Here is a 17,826-nt window from a genome sequence, read left to right as displayed (position 1 = left end):
GTGGGGGGCGCTGCCCGGCCCTGCGCACGGGAAAGGCCACGTCCTCAGCTGATGGGGGCCCCGCTGGAAGAGCGGGTAGAGAAGCCACCTCCAGTGAGGGGGACGCCCCGATGGGGGGCTTGGTAATGAGCCAGACCTGCCCGCCCCTCGGCCCAGCTCCCGGCTGTGGGCGCCAGGAAGCGTTCCTGTCTGCCTGCTGACTGCTGGCCTGGGAGATGGGCTCTGGGGTCTCACCAGCTCTGTGTCCCACAGACCACCCCAAAATGGACCCCTCCCACATGTCGGCAGGGGCCTAGAACTGACACGTCGCTGGAGAATGACCTGCCCTTCCGTGGTGGGTCCCTGGCGCAGGGCTGAGGCCGGCTGGCTGGGCGGGGAGGGGGAGGCTGGATGTCCCTGGCAGCCCCAGTGGGAAGGGGGACCCCAAAGGCAACTCACAGGGGGCCCTCCCGGCTCAGCCACGGGAGCAGCAGCATGCTGCGCCTGGCCACACCGCGACCTCAGCTGGGTGCCCCTGCCCCACTGCACCCTTTGACGCCTCCAAGTGCAAGGGGGTGAGAACAGGAGGCTCGTGGGCATGACTGCTCCTGGCACCGTGTGGGACTGGCCAGGCTCCGGGGATGAGGTGACTCTCCCCAGGGTGCCCCACGCAGGGGGTGAGCGGCTCCCCCGGCTTGTTGGATGGTTGCCATGGTAAGCGTTGGCACTCCTGTGTGGAGACACAGCCCTTGCGCTGGTCCACACTGGTCTGTGTGGGATCGTCCTGCTGGGTCATGCAAACAGTCTCACGCAGTCGTGGTGTGCGTGCCGTCGCACACGTGTGCAATCAATCCCTTACGCTCTCAGTACCTTGCGCTGGTACACCCCAGTCTGTGCAGGATCTCCCCGTTGGGTCACAAGAACAGTCTCACACGCAGTCACGTTGTGCGTGCCATCACACATGTGCAATCCCATTACACACTCACGCTCCTGATTACTTCACCACTGTTCCCTCGCTGCCTGGGGGAGCAGAGCGGCTCCCCCTAGCTGGCTGCCCGGTGCCCAGAGCCCGGTTCTGAGGGTGGCGGGGCCGAGAAAGGCTGACGTCTGTCGTGCTCTCTCCTGTGCCAGGCGAGCTGCCCCTCTCCCTCGCTGCCTGCACCAACCAGCCGCACATCGTCCACTACCTCACGGAGAACGCGCACAAGAAAGCAGACTTGCGGCGCCAGGACTCGCGGGGCAACACGGTGCTGCACGCCTTGGTGGCCATCGCCGACAACACCCGGGAGAACACCAAGTTTGTCACCAAGGTGTACGACCTGCTGCTGATCAAGTGCGCCAAGCTCTTCCCCAACACCAACCTGGAGGCCCTGCTCAACAACGACGGCCTCTCGCCCCTCATGATGGCGGCCAAGATCGGCAAGATCGGGGTAAGGGCGTGTCATACCTGTCCCCCTCCAGCTGCGGCCGCAGGGAAAGGGCACAGCCAGCTCTGCCAGCCTGTGGGCGAGGGCCCCTCTTCCCCCACTGCCCCTGCAGCTCCCTCAGATGGCAGTGGCATCCCCCAGAAGGGCAGGAGATGCTGATCAGCATACGGCTCCTAGGCAGGGCTGCGTTCTGGGGTGACTGCGCAGTCTCCGTATTGGGGGGCAGTCTGTGTACACGACTTCCGCTCAGCGAGCGTGTATCCTTGTGCGTCGATAACCCAGCACATCAGTCGAGCGCTCGGCTCACGGGGCTGGAAGCCCGGGACTCACCCCCAAGTCCCTGTAGGTCCAGCATATGAGCAAGAAAAGGTGGGTCAGGTAATATCTTTTATTGGACCAGCTTCTGTTGGAGAGAGGGACAAGCTTTCGAGCCGCTCTGAGCTCTTCTTCAGGGCTGGATGAGGGACCCAGAGGGTCCCACTACATAGAGGGTGGGACAGATTGTTACGCATAAGGGGTTAGCGCATATTGCGAGAAACCACTTCAGATGGAGGCAGGTGTCCTTTGAGGAGGAGGGCTGGCAGGGCAGCTGTGGGGTGAGGTTTGCCCTGGGCGCTGTGGGGTTTTGTTAGCATTGTCCTGAGTGCGCAGGGATTGTCTGGTTTCACCCACATGGTTGTTGGGGTGCTCGACGCGCCGGATGACACAGCACGTGTTGGGACAGGCATGTGCAGGACCCACGGGTGCTCACCCACCCACCCGCAGCAGGAGCGGGTTCCCCTGATTGCCCCAGGGTGCGCTGCTCTGAGGGCTGGGGAGGGACTTGGGGCCTGGCTGGTTTGTGATTTGGTGACTGCCTCCCCCTAGCGGCCGGTCGCAGGTCTCCAGCGGGGGTGTGGGTGTTTAAGAAGCTGCCCTGGAACCTTGCAAGACAAACGGCTCTGTGGTGAAGGGGGCCCTGATCTTGGGCATAAGTGTAGCAGCCCATTAACAGGCTCGGTTAATGAATCTCAGGTGTCTCGCGTGTGCACTGCCCTTCTCTTCTACCTCGTCCCCCTCCCCCAGCACCGTGCGGCTGGGACCGTGGCGGGGTGCGTGGGTGTGTCTCCAGTTAAAGACACGGGGATTGTGAATTAACAGGCGCTGGATGACGTTACTGCTATGGAAACAGTGGTGCAGCTGTGCCGGTCACTGCTGCGCCTTTCCACCCAGGGAGCAGGCCTCGTGGGGTCTCACGGCACTCCCCAGCACCACCACCCCGGCCACTCTGGGGCAGCATCATGGGGGTCCCAGCCCATCATGGTCAAGCAGAAAAGTGACCCCAGGGCCTTGAGGAAATGAGGTGCTATCCAGGCCGGTAAAACAGGTGTGGGGTAGAGAGGAAGCGGGGGAAGAGCCTCCATCACACAGTAATTGCTGTGGGAATATTAAAGCCAAATCTTTCCAGGCTGGCCCCTGATTCTGACTGGCTGCCGCAGTTATCGGTGCTCAGTGTGGGACACTCTGGGCTGGCGTGTCAGATAGTCAGAGGCTCGGCCCCTCGGAAAACCTGGCCCAGAGTTGGGTGCCCAGAATCAGCAGCCGCTGCTGAAAATATTGGCCTGGACTTAGAGCAAGTGGAACCCCCTGCACCCGGCTGCTCAGTGCAACAGAGAGAGCGGGGGGCTCTGAGCAGAGAGCGGGGGGCTCTGAGCAGCGTCTCCCAATGCCCAGCAGCTCAGGGCTGCAGGGAGAGCGGGGGGCTCTGAGCAGAGAGCGGGGGGCTCTGAGCAGTGTGTCCCAGTGCCTGGTTCCTCAGGGCTGCAGGGAAAGCCGGGGGCTCTGAGCAGAGAGCGGGGGGCTCTGAGCAGCGTCTCCCAATGCCCAGCAGCTCAGGGCTGCAGGGAAAGCGGGGGGCTCTGAGCAGAGAGCGGGGGGCTCTGAGCAGTGTGTCCCGGTGCCCGGTTGCTCAGGGCTGCAGGGAAAGCGGGGGGCTCTGAGCAGAGAGCAGGGGGCTCTGAGCAGTGTGTCCCGGTGCCTGGTTGCTCAGGGCTGCAGGGAAAGCCGGGGGCTCTGAGCAGAGAGCGGGGGGCTCTGAGCAGTGTGTCCCGGTGCCTGGTTGCTCAGGGCTGCAGGGAAAGCGGGGGGCTCTGAGCAGAGAGCAGGGGGCTCTGAGCAGTGTGTCCCGGTGCCTGGTTGCTCAGGGCTGCAGGGAAAGCGGGGGGCTCTGAGCAGAGGGCTCTGAGCAGTGTGTCCCGGTGCCCGGTTGCTCAGGGCTGCAGGGAAAGCGGGGGGGCTCTGAGCAGAGAGCGGGGGCATCTGAGCAGCGTATCCCGGTGCCCAGCAGCTCAGGGCTGCAGGGAGAGTGGGAGGCTCTGAGCAGAGAGCGGGGGCATCTGAGCAGCGTATCCCGGTGCCCGGCTGCTCAGGGCTGCAGGGAGAGCGGGGAGCTCTGAGCAGAGAGCGGGGGGCTCTGAGCAGTGTAACTTTCTATACACATCGTGCTGTGGGTGACCATCCTCCCCCATCCTCCAGATGTTCCAGCACATCATCCGCAGGGAGATCACGGATGAGGACGCCCGCCACCTCTCCCGAAAATTCAAGGACTGGGCTTATGGGCCCGTCTACTCCTCGCTCTACGACCTCTCCTCACTGGACACCTGTGGGGAGGAGGTGTCTGTCCTGGAGATCCTGGTGTACAACAGTAAGATCGAGGTGAGCGCTGAGATGGCACCAGGGAGGGAGGCAACAAATGGTTGGGCACGCAGCCTGGTGTGGGACTGGGCTGCCGAACGAGGGCCCATAGGCATGGCAGGCCCCTTGCAGGACCCAGCCCCCAATGCCTCGGCCATTGTGAAAATTTTGGGAGGATGCACCCTGGTTCATGCACAGAGACGACCCAAGGTCAGGCTCGGCCAGGGCCTCCCCGTCTCCATCCCCCCGGCCGCGGGCACGGCCAGGGCCGCCCCGTCTCCATCCCCCCGGCCGCGGGCACGGCCAGAGCCGCCCCGTCCCCATCCCCCCCGGCCGCGGGCACGGCCAGGGCCGCCCCGTCTCCATCCCCCCCGGCCGCGGGCTCGGCCAGGGCCGCCCCGTCTCCATCCCCCCCGGCCGCGGGCTCGGCCAGGGCCGCCCCGTCTCCATCCCCCCGGCCGCGGGCACGGCCAGGGCCGCCCCGTCTCCATCCCCCCGGCCGCGGGCACGGCCAGCGCCGCCCCGTCTCCATGCCCCCCGGCCGCGGGCACGGCCAGCGCCGCCCCGTCTCCATCCCCCCCGGCCGCGGGCACGGCCAGCGCCGCCCCGTCTCCATCCCCCCCGGCCGCGGGCACGGCCAGCGCCCCCCCGTCTCCATCCCCCCCGGCCGCGGGCACGGCCAGCGCCCCCCCGTCTCCATCCCCCCCGGCCGCGGGCACGGCCAGCGCCGCCCCGTCTCCATCCCCCCCGGCCGCGGGCACGGCCAGCGCCGCCCCGTCTCCATCCCCCCCGGCCGCGGGCACGGCCAGCGCCGCCCCGTCTCCATCCCCCCCGGCCGCGGGCACGGCCAGCGCCGCCCCGTCTCCATCCCCCCCGGCCGCGGGCACGGCCAGCGCCGCCCCGTCTCCATCCCCCCCGGCCGCGGGCACGGCCAGCGCCGCCCCGTCTCCATCCCCCCCGGCCGCGGGCACGGCCAGCGCCGCCCCGTCTCCATCCCCCCCGGCCGCGGGCACGGCCAGCGCCGCCCCGTCTCCATCCCCCCGGCCGCGGGCACGGCCAGCGCCGCCCCGTCTCCATGCCCCCCGGCCGCGGGCACGGCCAGCGCCGCCCCGTCTCCATGCCCCCCGGCCGCGGGCACGGCCAGCGCCGCCCCGTCTCCATGCCCCCCGGCCGCGGGCACGGCCAGCGCCGCCCCGTCTCCATCCCCCCAGCTGCGGGCACGGCCAGCGCCGCCCCGTCTCCATCCCCCCCGGCCGCGGGCACAGCCAGTGCCGCCCCGTCTCCATCCCCCCGGCCGCGGGCATGGCCGCCCCGTCTGTTCAGGTTTGGGCATGCCCTGCGTGGCCCCACCCCCCGGCCCTGAACTCACGCGCCAGGTTGCTGCAGAACCGCCACGAGATGCTCGCCGTGGAACCCATCAACGAGCTGCTGCGTGACAAGTGGCGGAAGTTCGGGGCCGTCTCCTTCTACATCAGTGTGATCTCCTACCTCAGCGCCATGGTCATCTTCACCCTCGTCGCCTACCACCGCCCCATGGAGGGCACGGTGAGTCTCACGCCGCCCGGCCCGCCGGGTCCCTGGGGCTCGGGGTGGCTGCTGTGGGTCTGTGCAGAAGCAGCAGGTTCCCGCTGTTGGACTGCACGTAGAGCTGAGCTTTCCGGGCAGTCCCTTGTGGTTCCCCCAGAGCTCAGCCTGTTTAACCCCCGGGGGTCTCCCTGGCCCCTGGGAGCTACAGCCCACGCCAGGGAGACAGCCCTGGATCCCACCTCCGGCTGCACCTCAGAGCACTGGGCCATCCGGGATCCCTGCCTGTGGCAGTGGCCAGTGCCTGACCCTGTAGAGGAAGGTGAGCCTGTCCGGGTGCCCCCGCCGGGTGTGTCCTGGGCAGCGTCTGGCTCACGGCGCCTGGGAGAGGGGAGGGCTCTCGTTTCTGCCTGGGGCAGGCTGGCCTCAGCACTGGGAGGCAGGGAGCATGGCGCTGTAGGAGGCCATAGTGCTGGGATTTGGGGGTAACGTTCTCAGCACCGGCTCATCCCTTTCCCACTCTGCAGCCGCCGTATCCCTACACGACGACCATTGACTACCTGCGCCTGGCCGGGGAGATCATAACCCTCTTCACCGGAGTCTTGTTCTTTTTCACCAACGTAAGTGGAAACCATTCACCCCCTCGCACAAGTGCTCCCTCTGTCTCGCACGAGAGCCTCCATGCCCCTCGGCCCTCACACAAGTGTTCCCCATCCTGCCACTCTGCACGTGCACGGGTGTCTTGTCTCACACACGCAAGGGGCAGGGCCCGACTCTGAGACCCACAAACCCCGCAACACGCGCTTCCCCAAGAACAGACCACACCGAGCTGCCTGGCACCGGGAGAGCTCAGCGGGCATCCACACCCTTCCCAGGAATCTCTGAGCACCCTTCCCTTGAGGGCCTGTTCTGCCAGGCCACATCTGTACTGCGCTTGGCAATTGCCCCTTGGGCTGCAGCCCTCAGACTGCTCCTGCCAGTCTCCCCAGAGCTTCCCTGGGGGACCAGGCTGGGGCAAGGCAGAGGCAGAGTGGGGTGGGGCGGTCCGTGGGGCTGGGAGCTCTGATTCAAGGTATTTAACACACCCAAAAGGGTTTTTAAAACGTCCTCTGGTTCACTGTGGGGAGTTGGCACCCTGAGGGCCCAATCCCAGCGGGTGTAAACCATGGACGCCGGCGGTGCTACGCCATGGGGCCACATCCGCTCACGCCAGCCTGGGAGGCGGCCCCTTCCTGCTGTCTGTCCCTTTTCTGAATCTCTCGTGGTGCCGGTCCTGGTCCCCACGCCCATGGGTCTGGCTTCCCTGCACAGCAGGGGAAGGGCTAAATGCAGAACGAGATGGCTTTGCCTTTACAAATTTAGGATAAAACCTAGAGCTGCCCCCAATCTGGCTTCCTTAGCACTGAGCCTCCTTCACCTCCCCTCCTCTGGGTGGAGCAGGGCCCGTCCTGCCTCCAGCCCTGTAAGGACCCTGCGGGGATGCCAGCTCCTCTTGTGATGCCCCCTGTGTGCGCCCCAGCCGGTCCCAGCCTCTGCCTCCACCGATGCGTCCGCATCCCCCCGGCTGCCGCAGCGTGCGCCCTCCCCAAGCTCCGGCTCCATCTTCTTTTCTTTCTTCCTCAGCTAAAGGATCTGTTTATGAAGAAGTGTCCAGGGGTGAATTCGTTCTTTATAGATGGCTCCTTCCAGCTGCTCTAGTAAGTCACGATGCCCTTTGCCCATGGTGTACCCCACCCATCGCCCGTGAGACGTCATCTACCCCCCAGCCCTGGACATGCATTTGGAAGGGAAGTGCTGGTTGCAGGTGCCCGGGGGCTGGGATCAGCCGTATTGTCTCGGGGAGATGTCAGCCCAGCCTGGCGCTGATGGAGTCTCCTTGGTAGTGGACAAAAGCGCAGAGACTCCCAGTATGCCGTCTCTGGCTCTCTGGCCGGGGATCCCAATAGACACCTTGAGAGAGGAGACAGGTGTGCGAAGAAATACAGACACGATCTCCTTCCCCGGCTGCAGAACTCTCCCCAGCTTTTGCTGGGTCTGCCCCCTGCGAGGGGTGCCACGTCAGAGGGGACGGCTCTGCAGCCTGACGTCCCTGCACCTGCGGGTTCACATCCTAGCAGGGGTCTCCTCCTTCTGCCCCGCCCTGTGCTCTGTGTGGGTTTCTCAGATGGGAACTGAAGCTCCCAGAGCACTGCATATGGGGGTGGTGGGCTTGCTCCGGATCCCCACACAAACACTGCTGCAGCACGCTGCCCGCTGTGCTCCACAGGCCACGGGGGTCCTCGTAAGGCACGTTGGAAGTTGCTAAAGAGGCGTACCTGCCATGGGACGGTAGCCAGTCCCATTGCTCCTACGGTGCCCTGGGGCAGGACTGGCAGAGTGCAGGAGCTCGGCCCTCCTGGGCTGGTTCATTCCAGGGGGATGTTTTGATCTTGCCTTTGAATCCTCCTGCTCTTCCTCAGCTTCATCTACTCGGTGCTGGTGATTATCACAGCAGCGCTGTACCTGACGGGGATCGAAGCTTACCTGGCTGTCATGGTCTTTGCCCTGGTCCTGGGCTGGATGAACGCACTTTACTTCACCAGAGGCCTGAAACTTACAGGGACCTACAGCATCATGATTCAGAAGGTCAGGCAGAGACCAGGCCTGTGTGTGAATGGGGGTGTGTGTGTGTGATACTGTTTACGCTGGGAGCTCGTCAGGTCTGGGGCTGTCTCTCACTATGTGTCCCTGCAGCCCACAGCTCAGTGGTATGATAATGCACCTAATCATGGTAACAGATGTGCCTGGGTCCAGGGTCTCCTGGTGCTTTTGCAGGTGTGAATGGAGCTTGAACCTATGTCCTGGCCAAATTCCAGCCAATCCCATTCTTCTCCCTCAGCTACCCCAGCAGTTGCAATTGGATACAGGAGTCGTCTTCATAGCCTGAACTGCTGCATGCAAACAGAGCCTGGTGGAAGGGATGTTAAACCTCAGGCTGCAGGGATTAAGCCAATCTCTAGCTATTAGGGATTAGGATGAGACCTTCCTGGGGACAGATTAACCCAATCGACCTATGCAGGGTTCTTTTTCCTTCCTCTGAGGCATCTGGTGCTGGCCTGTCTGAGACAGGACACTTGGTTAGATGGACCTTGGGTCCAGTCCAACCTAGTAATTTCTGTGCTCCTATGGCATATCTTTGTGCTGTTAAACAGGTGTGACAGAGTGCTGAAGCCAGCACTCTGGTCACGTAAACACCAATTAATTCCCCCCAGGGTGGACCTGATGGGGTCTAATTAGTGGATTAGAATGTGCTGGGAGTGGACAAATGAACGGATTGGCCCATTAACACAGAAGGTATAAGAAGGCAGAGGAAGGAAGTGCAGGGGAGAGAGTGGTAGGCTACTGTCATGGAGTCCCTGGGCGATGCTCTGGAATAGCTCCCTACGAAGCCAGTCAGGACTCTGGGGAAGTCTCCTCTCTGTGAGCAGACTGTCTTCAGGACACAAAGCTCACACAGCTTCCACCTTCCTCTGCCCCTCTGTTTGCTTCCCACAGCGAGTCTGCTCAGGCGGGGCTCCTGGGGAAGCCAGAGGGTCCTGCCCCCCAAGTTCGCAGTCAGACGTGACTCTCAGCCAGCCAGTAAAACAGAGGTTTATTAGACGACAGGAACATGGTCTAACACAGAGCTTGTAGGTGGAGAGAACAGGACCCCTCAGCGGGGTCCATTTTGGGGGGCAGTGAGCCAGACAACCACGTCTGCCCTTCACTCCATTTCCCCAGCCAGCCCCAACTGACTCCCCCTCCAGCCCCTCCTCCTCTGGGCTTTGTCCCTTTCCCGGGCCAGGAGGTCACCTGATCTCTTTGTTCTCCAACCCTTTAGCTCTCACCTTGCAGGGGGGAAGGGCCCAGGCCATCAGTTGCCAGGAAACAGGGTGTCGGCCATTCTCTGTGTCCAGACCCCTGCACACACCTGCCCTCTAGGGCTCTGCAATGATCGTACACCCTCATCCCACCCCCTAGAGACTTAAGAACTGCACAGGGGAAACTGAGGCACCCGCACACTATTCAGAGGAAACATTAAGAACAGTCCCGCTTTGTCACAGCTACCAGAACAGATCTGTGGGTAGAGAGAGCTCTTCCCTCTCCTCAGCAGAGAACTGAGGAGAAACTAAAGCTGTAAATAATTGTCGTGTATGGGCAGGAAGGGGGTGGAAAGAGGAAAGGTAAATGAACTTCCCTGGGGTGTCTCTGAGTTTGTGTAGACAGAGCAGAAGACAGGAGTGGGACATCACCCTGTCATGGGAGGCATAATCCAGGGATGGCTGCGTTTCAGTGAAGTGGCTGCTGCGGGGCTCTCCAGGAATGTAAGGGGCTGGCTCTGATCCCAGCACAGCTAAGCTCTGCCTCTGGGATTTTTTCAGATCCTCTTCAAAGACCTTTTCCGGTTCCTCCTGGTCTACGTGCTCTTCATGATCGGCTATGCTTCAGGTAGGCGGCACGTCCGTGGGAGCTGTGGAGGGTCCTAGCTCGGTGCGTGGAGCGGGGAAAGCAGCAGGGAGCAGGATGGGCCCTGGCGTAATGCTCAGCCGAGTTGGAGAACCTCAGCCCGAGTTAAAGGGAAAACACGGCATGTTGGCACAGGCCCGTGGGAACGCAGATAGACAACGGGTTGAGTTCCGCTGGGTTTGAGGGCGGGGCGGGGGAGGAATCTCTCCAGGGTTTATTGTTCAGATCCCCTGGAACGGGAGCTGTGGGGAAATGGCTCGTGTGCCAGCGGACAGAGGCGTCAGCACAGCGTGGCCCGGGCTGTGGTATAGGAGCTGAGTGCCCCAGCTGGCCATTCATTTACCTTCCTTTGCACCCCGCGGCACTAGTGAGAGAGTTATGCAGGGAGGCCAGGGAATGCCGCCCTCGCTCTCTGACCCTGGGCTTTGGGAGCCTTCACTCTTCCACTGGGAGACGCGGGGAGCTCTCCGGGCTGGACCGGGATGAGGGCAGAGCATGGGGCCCAGGTCCCCACAGGTGCAGGCTCCCAGCAAAGCGGTGCTCGGCTAGCTCTACGCAGCCTAACGAGTCATCCAGAGAGGTGGTGACCTTGACTTGACCAGTTCTCCCAGCTAAGCCCCTGGCTGAGTCCTCTCTGGATCTCACCCGTATCCCTCCCTCCTCTCCCTGGACCAGCTCTGGTCTCGCTCCTGAACCCTTGTGCCAGTGCCGAGGCCTGCAACAAAGACAAGTCCAACTGTACGGTGGCTGCCTACCCATCCTGCCGGGACAGCAAGACCTTCAGCAACTTCCTGCTGGATCTCTTCAAGCTGACCATTGGCATGGGCGACCTGGAGATGATCGAGAGCGCCAAGTACCCCGGCGTCTTCATCATCCTGCTAGTCACCTACATCATCCTCACCTTCGTGCTGCTCCTTAACATGCTGATCGCTCTGATGGGGGAGACGGTGGGGCAGGTCTCCAAGGAGAGCAAGCACATATGGAAGCTACAGGTAACGTCTGGCCAGGCCTTGGCTGCCAGGGACACCCTGTCAGGACAAATGCAGGGGGCCCGCCGAGGCCAAGTTAAGCTGCTCGCAGGCTGGCCTCCTCCCCAGAATCCTCCATGCCGACCCCATGCCCCGCCCCAGGAGAGAACGGCCATGTATGAGATGCTTCTAGCCTCTACGGAGCACCCGATGCAGGTGGTGCAGTGGAGCCCTGGAGATGGGGAATAGGAGCAGCTGAGGCCTACTGCCCTCCGAGCTGCTGGTGGCCCCTGGGGTTTCAACCCCCAGGCTGAGATCCATTGCTCTATGCTGCCCAAGCTGGTCATGGCCCATCCATTAGCGTGCACGTCCTGCTGAGGACACCAGGTCCATAGCCCTGGACACTAGGGTGTCAGCCCCTATGCTAGGCTGTGTCAGCCCCTTCTTCCAGCTGGCACCTACTGGGGGTAACACAGGGGGAAGTTGTGGTGTAGAAAGGGCTCCGGCATTTTTATCGCCATGTTCCCTTCCCCTGCTCAGGGACTGGACATGGAAATGACCTGGCAGGTCCCATCTGGTCCATGACCACCTGCGTGGCCAGAGCAGGAGAGTGGCCTGTGTTCTCCTGCCCTTTGCACTCTAGACTGGGGTGTCTCCCCTGATGGAGCCTCATGGGAAGGAGGGACACTCCTGCCCTCATATACACACACACCTTCCATTGGTTGTATCAGGTGTCACACACAGGTACCTAGGGGCAAGACTGGCCTGTGCCGCTAACCCAGGGAGATGCTGAACGAACTGAGGATGACCCTGGCTGTGGGGAGCTTGGCGTGATTGTCTGAGCCCTTTTGGGGAGCTCATGTGCCTGAGGAAGAGGTGAAATGGGTGCGAAGCTGTGGAGTTGAGTGATGCCTCCCTGCAGTGCGTAGCTGGCCTTAACCCCAGCAAGATCCCAGCCTGAGGGACATCCGAGGGAGTGTGGACCACTGGGGTGGGATTTCCCACAGTCCCCCCGGGCAGTTTGGTGCCCAACGCCCATTGGAAGCCAGGGGTCAGATGCCCAGCCCCCCCGTTTGGTTCCACTCTGGCTGATGGGCCTGTGTACTCCTCCCTGTGCAGTGGGCCACCACCATCCTGGACATCGAGAGGTCCTTCCCGGTGTTCCTGAGGAAAGCCTTCCGCTCGGGGGAGATGGTCACCGTGGGGAAGGGCACCGATGGCACGCCGGATCGGAGATGGTGTTTCAGGTAAGCTTGGGGGGCCAGCGGGGAATCAGCTGGCCAGTAGCTCAGAGGACTACAAGCCCTTTGGGTTTGTGCCTTGCCAAGTGCCTTCGACCTAGGCTCGGACCCAAACCCCCTGGGAAGCCCAGACCCACCCCAGCGTTGGGCCCATCCCCACAACACCCATAAACAAACCGAACCATCGGGCTAGTTAACCTCCATCCTGAGGCCCCCCCAGCTCCAAACGTGCTGCAAGCTGATGGGCTCCTGCGGCTGCACTGTTAATGAAGGGCGGGGTCCTTTGCATAGCAATGAAGGCATGAGGCCGGCTGGGCTCCCAGCGGGGGCCAGTCGGTATTTAAGCAGCCAAGTAAATATGAAGGAGGGACTCTCACTCCCAGGTGTGACAGTGTTTCATGGAGTGTCTCCATTGATTCATAATTAGGCCTCGTTAGAGCCGAGTAGTTTGTACTAACCAGGAGCCAGGCAGACTGGCCTCTGCCTTTCTCTGTGGGGCTGAATCACTGGTTGTCTTTCAATGGACGATATGGCGTCGCCGCGGCTCGGCTGTGAGTATCGGGGCCGTCCCATGACACAGGTGCCTCTGGCGGAGCGAGTGGGCAGAGTGAGTCCTGGGGGACCTGTAGGGAAGACAAAAGCCAGGGCCCGACTTGTCCAGAGCTCGGGAGCTGGTCTTCCAAAGGCGCTACCTGGTGCCACTTAACCGGACGGGCGCCCCCAGCCTATCTCACCCCGACGTGTTGCATGGGAAGGCTCCAGGTCGTGGTGCTTTGGGTGAACCCTGGGGCAGGGGGCTGCATTGGGAAGAGCCATGGTGCTAGGCTGTGCTAAATGAGTTGTGACAGGCCTGTGCCATGGCTGGGGACTCTCATGCAGCCAGCTTGATGGCATTGGCATGTCACCCAGTGTTCATGGGCTCTCTCGAGATCACTGGGGAGCGGGGACACCTGGTGCGAGAGATTCCTGGCTCTGGTTACACCCCAGCCCCTCCCGCAGTGCCAGGCCCCATTTGCTGGATGTAGGCTGAGCCCTGCCATTTGCTAAAGGGTCTGCCAGTGCATAGGCTGCCCTGTGCCTCAGCGGGCTGCTCCAGGGGGCTGCTCTCGTCCCTGCCGCCTCCCCCACAGCAGATGCCAGCAGCCTGGGAGAGGAAAACGCAATGACTGAGTCTCCTGCTGGTCATTGCATGGACCATGCACCTACCCTTCCGCAGCTCCACTGTCCAGGGGCACTCACTCTTATCCTGCTGCCTAGATACCGTGGCGATGGACCCGCGTAAGAGCCTGACCAGGGCAGGACAGAACCCGGAGGAATTCCCGCTGCAGGGCGCGGGGCTGGGCTCCGGGGCTTGTCGCCCCACTTCAATTAATTGCCCTTGCCCCAGGAGTGCCTTCGTTCTCCCACAGGGTCGATGAGGTGAACTGGTCTCACTGGAACCAGAATCTGGGCATCATCAATGAGGATCCAGGCAAGAACGACACCGATCAGTATTACGGGTTCTCCCACACAGTGGGCCGGCTGCGCAGAGGTGAGCGGTGGGACAGGGGGACCCAAGGCACTGCTCTATGGGAGGGATCTGGGGTCCGGGGGTGGAGGGGGGAGTTGCCCCTTGGTGGTGCCTTTGGGATCTCATGGGAGTTAAGGAGTACCATGTGCATGTTCCTCCAAAGCGTAACCTGCTTTGTGCCCTTGGGGGAGCCTCCTTTGGCTGATCTCTAAGCGGGGGTGTTGGCAAATGGGGACATTGGGGCAGAGGCCTCCCTGCGTCCCAGCAGGCGTGAAGGACTCTGGCTGGGGGCTGGCTGGGCTCAGCAGTGCTGGCCGTGCTTCTGAAACGGGCGCAGAGATCCCAGCAGTGAGCGAGAGGGCTGAGGAAGCCAGCGCAGGAGCAGAGGCAGGGGGAGAGATGAGGGCTGTGTGGTGGGATGGGACGAGCCCACAGGATCCAGACTGCGGGGTGGAGGGAGTTGGAATTACCGGGCCAGGGTAACTCCCACTAAATGGCCTCTCCCCATCCCCATCCAGCAGATCGCTGGTCGAGCGTGGTGCCCCGGGTGGTGGAGCTGAATAAGAGCTCGCAGCCGGAGGAGGTGGTGGTCCCGCTGGAGAACAGGGGGATGTCCGATGGGCACGAGTGGAAGCAAGGGCATCCCTCAGGCTGGCGGAAAGAGGACTCCTACATCTAACAGTGGGCTCAGGCATGAAGGGAGAAGCCAGCGCCGGCTCTGTCCTCTGCTGCCCACCATGCACAGACCCCGGCGTGGGGCAGCGGGGCTGACGTGCACAACGCAGGCAGGAACCAACCAGCAACGGAGCTTCTGAAACGGCCTCCCTCCTGCCAGCGGCATGCAGCGCATCGCCGGAGCCCCCGGCTCTCTCCTGGAGCCCTGCGCGCAGCCCTTGCGTCTGAAAGGGCTCGTCCAGCAGGGCCCTGGCTGCCTCAGACACAGCAGTGGTGAAATAATCATTTTGCTATTGTTATTTCCAAGCGCCAAGCCTCTGGCTCCAAACCCTTTGAGCCTGACCGTCGTGACGTGCAGAGCAGGGCTGTAGAGAGAAGAGGGATTTGCAGGGAATGTTCATGAGATGCTCACGGGGCAGCATCTAACTCTGCCACCCCCAAGCCCTACGGTGTGCCCATGCCCAGCTCTCATCCTGCACATGCTGGTGTGTGTGTGCGGGGGCCCTGGTGGAGAGACCGGCCGGTGCTGAGATGTCACTTCCCGGGCACCGTGCCTGGGCTGCCCTTGGCATGCACTCCCCTGGCTGGGCAGCAGCCAGTCGGCGTGCAGAGCGTCTCAGTGGGAACGCCGTGCGTACCCATGCCCTTGGCACCAGGATTCCAGCTGCACGGGGAACTGCCCAGTGTCCCCTGGGGAACGAGCTCATGTTCCTAGTGAGTGTCATGAGTGAGCGTGTTGTGCACAAGGAACCCCACTCCCAGCCTCAGCCATGTGCGGACCTCCAGGGGCACCGACATTTGCACGAGCTCCCCCAACAATCGGCTGGGGAAGGGGACACCATTGTCCAGCCGACGGACAGGAAATCTGTCTGAGCTGCCTCCTCCCAGGAGCCGGCGTTCAAGCCTGACCTTTGCTTTCTGCAAATGTCAGTGCTGGCAAACCCGACCCCAGGGGTGCCCCGGCAAAGCCAAAGCACACGCCCTGCCCAGTGGCACACCCTGGTCCCAGGGCCTAGTGCAGATCCCCCAGCCCTTTCCTAGCCAGCCCTCTTGAGAGTGGCTGGAGAACAGAGATGGGTAAGAACCACAGCCAGGGATCCAGCCTGCTCTGCACAAGCTGCGGGAGAGCCTAGAAATCAACCTGCTCAATGCAGGGATGTTCCCTACAGCGTGTTCTCCAGGCTGTAGATCAGCCTGTTTCCAATACCCTGGGCAACGGGGCTCCCTCTCTCTCCCTGCAGAGGTTGCTTTCACCTTAACGTGGCTCTCTGAAGAGCAGACCTGGACCGAAGGTCATTCACCTCCTGAATGAGGGAGGGATAGCTCAGTGGTTTGAGCATTGGCCTGCTAAACCCAGGGTTGTGAGTTCAGTCCTTGAGGGGGCCATTTAGAGATCTGGGGCAAAAAAATTGGGGATTGGTCCTGCTTTGAGCAGGGGGTTGGACTAGATGACCTCCTGAGGTCCCTTCCAACCTGGAGATTTTATGATTCTCTGTCTCAGGCAGCTCTCTCCTTCACCCTGCTCTGTGCCACAGGTACCTTGCAGGCTAATGGCACGGCTGCCTGTTTCCCTGCACAAAGTATGTTAATTAGGGACCATTTCCAGTGCTCCTTCCTGGCAGAGCTGGAGTTAGAGCTGCCCCGTTTCCCTCCCTGCCTTGGCGGGACAGGGCTCCGTGCGGTGGAATCGCTGCTGTTACCCACAGGGCATCGGCTCTGTTAGCACCAAGGGGCTCATCCGTCCACGGTCTCCCCTGGCACTGAATTCTGTGCTGACAAAGGGCCTGAAGGTGTGTGCTGGGGCAGTGATGCCAGCTGTCCAGAAGCTAAGGCCACCGAAGCTGGGTGAAGAGCCAGTGAATTAGCTGCCAACAGACACAGGTTTTACAACTTTGTTTGCAATCAGCTGAGGCATGGCCCCGGCCACCATTCCTCAGCCTTAAGGCTGCTCGCTAGCTCTGCCCTGTGCCCACTGGGTCCGCTACATGCTCTTTGGAATTCCTCCTCTGTGACTGGTCACTTAAGTCACATGGCGTTGTTTCTGCTCCCTGACCGGATGGTTCCCACGCCCACGGAAATCTTCCAAGTTGGTCCTTGAATATTCAGGGGGTGAATGCCTGTGCAAATTCGTGCCATGCAGTCAGTGTGCAAAGCCATCTGTGCATAAGTACTTGTGTCCCATTTCTTCTCTTTGGAGGTGCTTGGGACCAAAATGTCACTTGTGAGAATGTTCAAGAGGAGTACAGCGGGGGGGCCGTGGACAGGCAAAGCACAATCCTGATGTTTACTCAAACGAATGTTTGTCACTGCCATTTGCCAGCCTTTGCCCCACTGTACTAGAGACGCAGGCAACTGGAGTTTGGGCCCCTTTCTACTGAATGGTGGGGCATTCCATTCAGTTCCAAATCCCGTCTGGTAAAAACCACAGGCGTTCGTGATGGAGAAGGCTTGGTAGCCCCGTTCCTTTCCCTTTGCTTTCCACTGCCAATGCAGGATTGTTCCTTGCTGCCTCAGGGATTTGTCCAGCCTTGTTGTAACCGTCTCGTGATGGACTCCCCTTGAGACGTTAATCTCCAGACTGGTAGCTCTCCCCAGGCCAGCTCTAGCCAAGTTTCCAGCCTTAACAAGAGAGATGGGAGTCAAGTTTTAAAGAAGCCACGAGAACTAGTCTTGATGGTTCAGGTAGGAGAGTGGAAGAGCCAGTATTCTGCAGCACTGACTTTCCAGCTGGTATCTGTGACACTGGGAGAGAGACCCACCTAACCTGAGAGTAGTTTCACCAGGGAGTGATAAAGTAGCTGCTAAGCACTGCCTTCTCTCTAGCTATCGGGAGACGACTGTACCATCCGTGGGGAGAAATATTTTGCTAGTCCAAAAGGGAGCAGGAGAGATGAGAGCATTATCCATTACATCCAACAGGCCAGTGGTTGCGCCATATACATTTTTGCACAAGATTTATACAACTATTTATTTAGTAATAAAAACCAAACCACGCCCTCTGCCTCCGTGTTTTATTTGCTGATCCAGCTCTGAGAGTGTGTCCCAGGCTCCCTGGTGGCAGATGTAGAAATCTGCTGAAGGGCTAATCCCAAGGTTCAGTGTCCAAGAGATGCCAGCTCAGGTTCCTCTCTGTGGCCAGGTGAGCCTGTTGTTTGACTATCAGCTGTGAATGGGAGGTGCTGGTTTACAGGCCAAGAATCCCTTCTGTTAGCTGAACACTCTAATCTGTGAGTGGCCATCACAGATTCTATGATGTTGGCCCTTGGCCACGCATCTTTAATACAGAGCAGAAGGCAGCAGGTTTCATCCTGCAATGCACCATCTTGCTGCAGGTAGCCTGACCC

At 61.4% G+C, this 17,826-nt stretch overlaps 1 protein-coding gene across 2 annotated transcripts in view; it reads left to right on the top strand.

Moving 5' to 3' along the window:
- TRPV4 (transient receptor potential cation channel subfamily V member 4) overlaps positions 1 to 17,483 on the top strand; it is a 42,534-nt gene extending 25,051 nt beyond the window's left edge. The window contains exons 6-16 of one of the 2 annotated variants that reach the window (XM_084648915.1): positions 1,111 to 1,409; positions 3,921 to 4,100; positions 5,466 to 5,624; positions 6,131 to 6,223; positions 7,227 to 7,300; positions 8,063 to 8,228; positions 10,004 to 10,070; positions 10,764 to 11,080; positions 12,176 to 12,303; positions 13,707 to 13,828; positions 14,329 to 17,483. In XM_084648915.1, the coding sequence (XP_084505041.1) occupies positions 1,111 to 1,409; positions 3,921 to 4,100; positions 5,466 to 5,624; positions 6,131 to 6,223; positions 7,227 to 7,300; positions 8,063 to 8,228; positions 10,004 to 10,070; positions 10,764 to 11,080; positions 12,176 to 12,303; positions 13,707 to 13,828; positions 14,329 to 14,486 (1,763 nt within the window). In that variant the 3' untranslated portion in view covers positions 14,487 to 17,483. Of the gene's footprint in view, positions 1 to 1,110; positions 1,410 to 3,920; positions 4,101 to 5,465; positions 5,625 to 6,130; positions 6,224 to 7,226; positions 7,301 to 8,062; positions 8,229 to 10,003; positions 10,071 to 10,763; positions 11,081 to 12,175; positions 12,304 to 13,706; positions 13,829 to 14,325 lie in introns of both variants that reach the window. The other variant, XM_084648914.1, reaches the window with a different exon arrangement.
- The last annotated feature ends 343 nt before the right edge of the window (positions 17,484 to 17,826 follow it).

The sequence above is a fragment of the Lepidochelys olivacea genome, assembly GCF_965140295.1.
Source record: "Lepidochelys olivacea isolate rLepOli2 genome assembly, chromosome: 15".
NCBI lineage: Eukaryota > Metazoa > Chordata > Testudines > Cheloniidae > Lepidochelys > Lepidochelys olivacea.
Note: the sequence above shows the minus strand (reverse complement) of the source record. Positions and strands in the feature narration are given on the sequence as shown.